Source organism: Desmodus rotundus, chromosome 7 (genome assembly GCF_022682495.2).
Source record: "Desmodus rotundus isolate HL8 chromosome 7, HLdesRot8A.1, whole genome shotgun sequence".
Classification (NCBI taxonomy): Eukaryota; Metazoa; Chordata; class Mammalia; order Chiroptera; family Phyllostomidae; genus Desmodus; species Desmodus rotundus.
In genome coordinates, this window is record NC_071393.1 from 38,447,919 (window position 1) to 38,458,303 (window position 10,385).

Sequence of the window (10,385 nt, forward strand, 5' to 3'; positions counted from 1 at the left end):
TCTGCACCAGCACAGGTGTTTTATCCACCTCCCCAGGACAGCTCACCTATTCAGAGTCCTGCCTACCTGCCTGTCCTCCCCCTGGTTGCAAGTAACTGATGCAGTTACCCCCCAACACAGTATGGGTTGTGTACCATGAGACTGTGAAAGGAAGGTGAGCTTCCCAGACAGAATGCCTCACGATCGGTCCAGGCTTCAATCCTGCCCGAGGTTGCGTTCTGCAGAAGGTCATAGTTCGATCCTGGACTTACTGCACTGGAAGGAGAATCAGGCTGTCTAAGTGGAACTGTTAGGCACGCAGGTAGGAATTGAGGACTGGGCTGAGGAGTGGGAGGAGGACAGAGGCGTGGGAGGAAGGGCCTATTTGAGTTAGATGAGCAACCAGGGGCAGATGTGTAGAGGCTGCCAAGGGATAAAGAGTCAAGGAGAGATCCTTGGGGAATACCTACATTCAGGACGGGAGAAGAAAGAGGAGACAGAGGGAGCAATTAAAGGGATGAGGAGAATTAGAAAAGAACAAGTCATTTAAGCCCAAGGGGAAGAGCAGCAAGAAGGGGCTCAGCAGTCCACCATCCTGCCACAGGGCCAGAGGACCAGGATGGAGAAAGACCACCTGGACATGGCAGGCAGGGTTTTTGGTGGGTGTCCAGACCCAGAACAGGCTTGGGGGGTGGGAAGGCAAAGCTCAAGGGCGGTCTGGGCAAGTCTGATTGGATGAACTCTATTTTCTTAATGAAGCCCCCAGAAGATCATCCACAAGGAGTAAGGTCTTCCCGTGGGAGACCTGGGGAAGGACAGGAGGCTCTAGAATGGCCACTGGAGAAGTTGAAAACCTAAATCGCCTTCCTTCCATTCTGTTTTGTTTACCAGTATGGTTTTTATAAGAGCATCAACTACTCTAGTTTGGGAGTAGGATTTACTGGTCTGCAGGTCCCCTCGATGGTCTGGCCACCTCTGGTACGCTGGCCACTCAGAGTAACTTAGACCGTTTGCTAACACCCCTGAGTCTACGCAGAATTCTTCGTTGGCGGTCATCACACACCTCACCCCACCCCTTGTCAGGGGCGCTTACAATTTCCTGTGCACTTGTAGCTATTTTATCTTGTGTTATTAGCCTATCTGTTAACTACTACTTGGTATGTACATTTTCTCCAGTAAAGTGAAAATTTGTTCTGTCCATCGTGTGCCCCCTTTTTCATTCCACCCGTTGTCCTCCTGCCATCTTTCTTCGGCACGTTCGGAAGGCCTCCTTTCTCACCGCCGGGTTGCTCTCCTAAAATTTGGCTATAAGCAATAGAAAACCCAACTAACAAGTGAATTAAACGAATAGGATATTATCTTTCTCATGTAACTAGAAATATTCAGGTAGGTAGTTACAGGAATTGTTTCAGCCACTCAGTGACGTCAGGAAGTCAGACGAAGCTGACTCTTTTGGTCTTTTCCTTATGGCAGTAAAATGGGTGCTGAACGCCAAGCACCACATCCACGCGTCAGACAGATAAAAGTGGAAGGGACGGGGCCAAACACTGTTCGCTTGTGTGTCATTGGCCATAACGTGACAAATGGCTACTACCTGTAGGAGAAGCTAGGAAAGTGTGTATTTGTTTTTTTATAACCTCTGGGTGCCCCACCTGTGGCCCGCCGGCCACATGCAGCCCAGGACGGCTATTGAATGCGGCCCAACACAACATCATAACTTTACTTAAAACATCATGAGAGTTTTTTGTTTTCATTAGTGTTTGTGTATTTAACGTGTGGCCCAAGACAACTCTTCTTCTTCCAGTGGCCCAGAGATGCCAAAAGGTTGGCACCCCGCATGGTTAAGGAAAGCAAGTGGGGAAGATTCTGCTGTTAGACGTTGGGTGAGTCAGACTACCGTCTGTCTCAGCTGCCCTCTACAGACTCCTAGAGTAGTCCGCTTATCTAATGTTTAAGTTGCACTTGACCTGTTCTACCCAGGGGTTGCCTTAATAGATTTTCTTGTTTATCATTCCATTTTTAAAAGACATTTTTTTTAAAAAGGATATTTTTAAGGTTAGTCTCCCAGGCAGTTTTTTTTTCTTCGTACACATTTGTCGTGGGGGCATTAGGAAGGTATGTTAGAGAACCACGTCCAGACTGTCTGCAGACAAATAACTAAACTCTTCATTTTGAAAATCAACCAATGCCTATTTTTATGCTAATTCTAATTTCTGAATTTGAAAAGTTGTGAAATGGATTTAGTTTTTCTTCTCCTGACAGAGCATTCCATTTTTATTCTCATTTTGACTCTTCCACGGTTGCTTTCATCGTGAGAGCCAGAGAAAACTTAGAGTCGAAAGACAGCTTTAACCTGGCACTGTAATGGGTGACAGTGCTGTTACTTCCGGTCCCACCCCCCTTTTTTCATTGGTTGGTTATTGAAGAGCTTAATCCTGATGCAAGGGAAATGTCAACTGTTTGCTTCTTTGTAAAGGACATATGATGTGCATGTAAACACACATGCTTCTTTGTGTTGAAGGCCTCTTTTTAAAAACATTTAATTGTAAAATACACATAACACAATTGACCATTTTAACCCTTTTTAAGTGGTATTGCATTCACATCGTGCAACCATCATCGCCTCCCATCTCCAGAACTTTTTTCTTTTCCACCCGAAACTGTGTCCATTAAACAGTAACTCCCACCAGCCCCTCCCTCTCCCCCTCCCGCCACCACTCTACTTTCTGTCTCTATGAATCTGATTGTTCTGGGGACCTCATAGAAGTGATATCATACAGTGTTCGGCCTTTTGTGACGGGCTTATTTCACTGAGCATAATGTCGTCAGGGTTCATCCGTGTTGTAAGGGGTGTCAGAATTTTCTTTTTGAGGCTGCAATACATTTCACCGCGTATACATACTGCATCTTATTGACCCATTTATCCGTCGGTGGGCTCTTGAGTTGCTTCACCTTTTGGCTGTGCACTTTCTGAGTCCTTCGGGGAGCCAGGCAAGTTCTCCCCGCAGAGCAGAGCGCGCTGAGGGAGGAGGTCGCTGAGGTGTGTGAATCTGTGCCAGGAGGAGCTCCGTCTGCTCAGGACGTGCAAGCTCTGGGTCTGGTGGTAGCCATGTTATCAGACATCGAGCTACCGTAGAGGAGAGCAGTTATTTTTTTCTGGAAGTAATTTTTAACTAATTCCTTTCATTGTACAATATGCAATACATAATTTAATTTGGTAATACATATACAGAAGAGAATCACCTTCAATAGCTTCTAATCCTGCTCTACACTGTGCAGTAGATAATCACAGGTTCCCTAATTACTTACGGCTTTGAAGTTTTTAACAATCTCTTTGTGAAAGGTTGGCCTTCCTAGGGAAGCGGTCCCCAGGATTTCTTTGGCTTGTTCTTGGTTCTAATATTCTCGGGAAGGGGAAGTCCACCCAGGCAGAGCGGGGTGTGGGTTTGTTTCATTTGCAAAGCCCTCGGTGAATGGGATTGTTTTCCAGATTCCATGACAGGGTCCCACTCAACAAAACCTGGAAGGTAGTGTGTGTGCTGGCTTTGGAGACCCAAAGTTTGAGCCGGAATCCTAGATCTGCCTCTTTTGAGTGTGCAAGTGAGTGTGTCTGTCACTGAACTCTAAGGGCATGCCAGGAACTCCTCTGGGTACTGCATGTCTTAATTCATGTACTCTGCAGGAAGAACCCGTCAGGAGAGTGAGGTCAGGACGCCCAATTCACAGACAGCGCACTGCGGTGTGGCGGCGGGGCTCCTGGCCATGGCGGACGCAGTTAATACACGGTGCTGTCAGGCTTCAAACCCAGGCGGTCTAACGCTAGAACTGGAACTCTTAGCTATGCCCCTAAACTGTCCTGTAGAAATTGGGATTTGTGGGGTGGAGATGGGCAGGGAGGAATAAAAAGTGTGAAAACCATGGGCTGGCAGAGCAGCACATAAACGTTAGTAGAGGGTGTTTTAATGATCCTCCCCCCCTTTTTAAAAACAAAAGTGTGTTTTCTTAGCTCTTTGGAAACAAACCTATTCCCTTGTGGCCATGTGACCAGCACTTCTGGGGAGTCCCATTCAGGTGTGACCCAGCGCAGTTTCCAGGGGCTGCTGTGAACAAGCAGCACAAACCAGAGGTCCTGGAACAGCAGAGGTCGACGGCCTCACAGTCCTGGAGGCCAGACGTCCACAGTCCAGGTGTCAGGGGGCCTGCTCCTTCTCGAGGTGCGGTGGAAGAACCTGCCGTGGCCTCTCTCCGCATTTCTGGTGGTTTGCTGGCAGTGTCTGATGCTCCCTGCCTTCCACACCCTGGTCTCTGCCTTCACCTTCACAAGGCATTCTCCCTGGGCGCATGCGTCCAAGTCCCCTTTCCTAGACGCCGGCCGATTTAGATCAGGGACCTTCCTCCTGGAGTGCAGCCCCATCTCCAACTAATGGCATCTGTAACACCCTTTCCAGATCAGCTCGCGTTCTGGGACGCGAACGTGGGAGTTCGGGGTGCGGGGGAACAGTTCAGCTCCTAATACCCACTATGTCCTTCTGGTCTCAGCAGCGCCACAGCGAGTGGGGGCGAGAACGAGCGCGAGGACCTGGAGCAGGAGTGGAAGCCCCCAGACGAGGAGTTAATCAAGAAGCTGGTGGATCAGATCGAATTCTACTTTTCTGATGAGAATCTGGAGAAGGACGCCTTCCTGCTGAAGCACGTGAGGAGGAACAAGCTGGGATACGTGAGCGTCAAACTACTCACATCCTTCAAAAAGGTGAGGCTTCCTGGTCAGCGCTGCCTCCAGGATTTCAAGGGTGTTGTGGGTTATGGGCCTAAATATGTTTACCCTTTCGAAACCGAACGACTAGTGGTTTTTTACTTCCTCTGAGGGGTGAAAGAGAGAAAAACGATCAAGAGAAGGGATTTAGGATTGTTAGGATGTAGGGATGTAGGAACACTGTCCCACACTTGTAAAAGGTCCTGGGTGTTGGGACACATCTCAGCAATAGTCGTGTGAGACGCCTACTAGGCCCAGAGTTATGTGACATTCAAGCGTCAAGTTGAGTTTGTCAAGTTGAGTAAATAAAAGGAGGAAGGACTGCTCAGAACTCCGGGAGCTGGGCCTTCTCCAGGACTCCTGCAGCCTTCGCTGTGTAATGCCGGCATCCTCGCTGGGGGCGGGGTGTGGGATATCTACCTGGGGCTGCCCTCTGGGCAGCAGACCGTGTGGCCCTGCTGTGTGCACATCTGGCAGCTGGACCGTTTGCCTGCTTCTCGAAGAGCCTGCAGACCAGTTGGCCTAAGAACTCTGTGTCTCTTGGGGGAAGTGTGTTTTCAGAATGGAAAAGCAGACGCGCCTGTTGTGTAATGAGGTGTGAGACCAGTGGGCCCTGGCCACGCTGTCAGGGAGCATGGGGGAGAGCTTTCCCCCAGAGCTCTTCCCGGCCTCACCTCCACGGGTACTCTGCCCTCTTCCGCTGCTCTCTTTCCTTATGCATTCATCAAACGTACTCATCCTCTATGCTGAGTACTGTGTTAGCCCAGGAATGCAAAGGAATTGGGCATCCCCCTGCCTGTCCAAAGTCCACCGAAGGAGAGAGATCAGTGAAGGATTACAGTGTGGCTGTCGACAGCACCACGAGAGAGAGAGCAAAGCACTGCCGGGGGTGAGTTGATTAGAGCAACTAACCCTGCCTGGAGAGCTGAGGTCTTCCCAGAAGTGATGACGCTCAAGTTGGATCTTGGGGGATGATGTGTAGGAGTTTTTAAGGCACAGGAGGGGAAGGGGCATTTCATGTTACAAAGGAAAAACCTACTCTTCCTCTGTGTGACTCCTTTATGTCACGCTGCTGCTGCCAGGTGTGAGGGGGGACTCCCTCACCAGGCCCTTCTGACGCCAGCTGGGTGCCCTACACTCTGACTCAGCCCTGACACTGTCTGCCTGAAGACGGCATCAGACCTCAGGGGGTCAGGGCTCCGCCCCATGAGACCGCCCCCACTTCAGATGACAGTCACAAGTTGTACGTCCCCAGGTTACCCACAGCATCTGTCCAGCTGGGCTGCAAGTCAGCGGCTCTTGTGGCCTCTTCCCCTTGGATTCGATTATTTGCTAAAATAGCTCATAGGACTCGGGGAAATGCTTACATGTACCAGTTCATTAAAGGGCATAATAAAGGATGCAGATGGACGGCCAGGTAACGAGGTACGTAGAGCGAGGACTGGAAGGGTCCTGAGCACAGGAGCTTCTGTCCTGGTGGAGTGGACGCCCACCTGCCAGGTTTCTAAGACCCCTACTATTGGGATTTTTTGATCAATTATTAACTTCATTTCCACCCTCTTTCCCCTCTCTGGAGGATGTGGGGGCTGGTGAAAGTCCAAGCCATTGACCATGGCTTGGTCCTTCTGGTGGCCAGCCCCGTTCCAGGAGCCTTCGGAGCCCGCCCAGAGTCACCTCATCAGAACAAAAGATGCCCCTAGTGCTCTTATCCCCCAGGAATTTAATTTACAAAGGTTTTGGGAGCTCAGTGCTGGGAATGTGGACGAAGACCAAATATATATATATTTCTTCTTATAAATCACAATACTGCACATGTGTGGAGAACATCGAGCAAGCCCGCACATGCAAAATGTTTGTGGGGGACCCCAAAATGCTGCAGCTAGGGGAGTCATCCTATACACTTCTCTTTCCTCCCCAGGGACCCTAGGAGTCACCCTGGTTTTCTTTCCTTTTCAAGTTGTCACTTGTGGGTCTATTCAGAAGGGGTCTTCTCTGTTGCACACGGGCGTCAGAGTGGACACAGACTCCCCAGTCCCTCCAGAATGATGGCAGAGACGCTTTTTTTTTAAAGGGTTTCCTGGTCATCGCAATAGGACACCTGTATGACAAAGGCAACAAACAGGGAAGTGACAGTTTCTGAAAACCTCACAAACTTCTTGTACCAAAACAAAGCCCACAGCTCCCCGGTTCCTCTTCTTAGCTGGTGCCTGTGCGCTCCTTCTGAAGCTCGCAGGCACAGGCCTCCACGCTCAGACTGAGGCCCCCCGGTGGGCCTGGCCAGAGCCCACTTTTCTCTAGACTGGTGTGCCCCACCCCCTCAGCCTCTGCGGTCCTCTGAGTAAGGCAGCCCCAACTCCCCGCCCCCACCCAGGCACCCTTTGCTCAGGCTTTAGGCTCATGCTCAGGCAGGGGATTGGCCGTCTCTCCCCAGTGCCCCCTCCCTGACCAGGCTTGGAGAAGGCCCCATGTTCTGCCCCCAGGAGAACCTCTGTTCGGCCCTCCTGCGGCCTGGCACCCACCTGCAGTCTTCACCCTTTCCGGATCCCGAACTGTGTTCACCCGAAGTCCAGCCCTTCCCCTGCGCCCACTTCTCTGTGCCCTCAGTCTGTGTCACGGTGGGCAGCACGTTGAGTCTCCTTGGGGGGGGGGCGGGCGGGGGGGGCTCTGGTTCCCACACTCAAAGCCCAGGTTTGGTCTGTTTCACCCGGAGGCTGCAGGCTAGAGCGGACAGTGCCCTCTCTCCTGGAGCGGCCTGTACCACCGATGGCTCCGCCCAGGTTCTCCCCGCTGCCCTGGGAGGGAGCACGCCCTTCCTGAGTCCTGGGGAGCGCCTGGTTTGGTCTCAGGGTTCCTCTGCAGAGCAACTGCGCTGGCCTGGCCTCGGGGGCCTCGGGGGCCTCGGGGTGATCTCAGGGTGATCTCGGGAAGATCTCGCCGTTGTTGGATCAGGCCACCCCCCCACCTCCCCCATCTCTTCGGGATGACTCATTCTCCCTTCACTGGAAGTGGGCCTCATGAAAATTACTGCTTTCGATATAAATACAGCTTTCACATACGGCAACCCTGATACACACAATTTCCACTAAGTGAGGAGGGATCTATTTCATCATGCTCCGTGAGGCCCAAGTGGGACTTAATTCCAACTTGAAACAGGACACATTATTTCCAGGAGATACTGCAATAAAACGTGAAACACCTTTTGGAACCTCCCGTGTAGCAAATACATAAATGCAGAAACACACCTTGGAGAGGCACTGGGATGCTAAAATCTCTTGAGTCCCATCTGAATGATAGCGTGTAGCGTTTGAAATAATGACAGCATCTAGTATCTGTCGAGTGGTCACTGTGAGCCAGGCACTATTTTAAGGTGTGTGTGTGTGTGTGTGTGTGGATGTGTACGTACGTGTGCATTTGTTCATTTAATCCCCGGGCCAGCTCTGTGGGGTAGGCATATTAACATCTCATTTCACAGATGAGGAAATCCAGGCACGGAGCAGCTGAATAGGGCCTTGGCCCAGGGCCCGCAGGTCTGACCTCTAAACCTCTGCAAGATAGAGTATCTGCTGCACCGTGGAAGGTTCTGTGGGACCGCACGGCTTTGAACTTGCTGCCTCCCTTGACACTGTACAAAGTGTGTTTGCTCACTCGCTCATTCACTCGGTTTTCAGGTGCCTGCCCACACCAGGTATGAGTCTACATACCAGGGTTCCGGACTAAGGGAAGGTGGGAGGGAGATTACAGGGGACACAGGTGGACAGAGACATGAGGTACCATTTCAGATTTGCTTTGTGTTCTTCAGGTGAAACACCTTACACGGGACTGGAGAACCACAGCGCATGCCTTGAAGTACTCAGTGATCCTCGAGTTGAATGAGGACCACCGGAAAGTGAGGAGGACCACCCCCGTCCCACTCTTCCCCAATGAGAACCTCCCCAGCAAGATGCTCCTGGTCTATGACCTCTACCTGTCCCCCAGGCTGTGGGCCCTGGGCAGCCCCCAGAAGAACGGGCGGGTGCAGGAGAAGGTGATGGAGCACCTGCTCAAGCTCTTCGGGACCTTTGGCGTCATCTCCTCAGTGCGGATCCTCAAACCCGGGAGAGAGCTGCCCCCTGATATCCGGAGGGTCAGTAGCCGGTACAGCCAGGTGGGGACCCAAGAATGTGCCATCGTGGAGTTCGAGGAGGTGGAAGCGGCCATCAGAGCCCATGAGTTCATGACCGTGGAGTCTCAGGGCAAGGAGAACATGAAAGCTGTCCTGATCGGTATGAAGCCACCCAAAAAGAAACCTCCCAAGGACAAGAGCCAGGACGAGGAGCACACTGCCAGCATCCCCTGGAGCAAGTCCCTGAACAAGAGAGTTGAGGAGCTTCAGTACATGGGTGACGAGTCTTCCGCTAACAGCTCCTCCGACCCCGAGAGCAATCCCACGTCCCCCATGGCTGGCCGGCGGCATGCGGTCGCCAGCAAGCTCAGCCCGTCTGGCCACCAGAATCTCTTTCTGAGCCCGAATGCCTCCCCGTGCTCAAGCCCCTGGAGCAGCCCCTTGGCTCAACGCAAAGGCGTTTCCAGAAAATCCCCGCTGGCCGAGGAAGGCAGGCTGAACCCCAGCACCAGCCCCGAGGCCTTTCGCAAGTGCACGGACTACTCCTCCGACAGCAGCGCCACCCCCTCCGGCAGCCCCTGGGTGCGGAGGCGCCGCCAAGCCGAGATGGGGACACAGGAGAGGAGCCCCCGAGCGAGTCCCCTGCTGTCTCGGAAGATGCAGACTGCAGATGGGTTACCTGTGGGCGTGCTGAGGTTGCCCAGAGGCCCTGACAACACCCGAGGATTCCATGCTGGACATGGGAGGAGCAGGGCCCATGTATAAATAAATGCCTTCTATTTTTAATTCCGGCTCCATTACAAACTGCCTCTGTCCTCGAGGCTCTGACAAATACCTGGCATGACGTAGAGCGAAAGGAAGTCCCCTTTCAAAGATATTTGTATACATGTACACCTCTTAATTTATATATTTGTAATGTATATGAACTGCCCGGTACGCTCTGGTTTCAGGACCGTCTTCTCGTTCAGGACGCCCCTGGTGTGCCCGCTGCTCTGATGCCGCCCAGCAAGTGCCCAGCGAGTGCGACTGTCACCGCCCTGTTGGGCTGTGGGACGGGGCTCCCCCGGGAAGGTCCGGCTCCTCTTCTCTGCGGTAACTGCGCCGTCCTCAGTTGGCCGTGCCCCGGCTCCCTCGGCACGCAGAGGAGTTCTGTTGTGTAGTGGCAACTACTTTAAGCCCGTAGCATGGTGTCTCCTAGAACCTCATGTATGTTTCCTGTCCAGTGAATAAATAATAAAACACTCGACTGGGAGTGCTGGCCATGAAGTGTCTGACTATGCTTGACAAAAGTCTGCCCATCCGACACGGCTGTGGTTAGCGTGTCCTGAGGCCCTGGGGACCTTAACCCAGACACATTTCTTGAATGTGCCCCTGGGCAGCCCTGGGGCTCCTCCTGGGGCTCTCCCTGGGGCTCCCGGCAGCCGGAGGTGGGCAGGGTTTGTGCAGATGTTAGAGCGCCGCCCCTCTCTCTCTCATCACAGTGAGTCACGGAGCAGGAGAGAGCTCAGTGCAGACCAAGGTCCCCGGTGTGCACCAGGCCTGCAGCAGTGA

The 10,385-nt window shown here is 52.4% G+C and overlaps 1 protein-coding gene across 4 annotated transcripts in view; it reads left to right on the forward strand.

Moving 5' to 3' along the window:
• LARP6 (La ribonucleoprotein 6, translational regulator) overlaps positions 1-10,087 on the forward strand; it is a 29,162-nt gene extending 19,075 nt beyond the window's left edge. For 2 of the 4 annotated variants that reach the window (XM_045192922.3, XM_053928954.2), the window contains exons 2-3: positions 4,519-4,729; positions 8,532-10,087. In XM_045192922.3, the coding sequence (XP_045048857.2) occupies positions 4,519-4,729; positions 8,532-9,599 (1,279 nt within the window). In that variant the 3' untranslated portion in view covers positions 9,600-10,087. Of the gene's footprint in view, positions 1-4,518; positions 4,730-8,315; positions 8,418-8,511 lie in introns of those variants that run through there. The other 2 variants (XM_053928955.2, XM_045192923.3) reach the window with 2 other exon arrangements.
• The last annotated feature ends 298 nt before the right edge of the window (positions 10,088-10,385 follow it).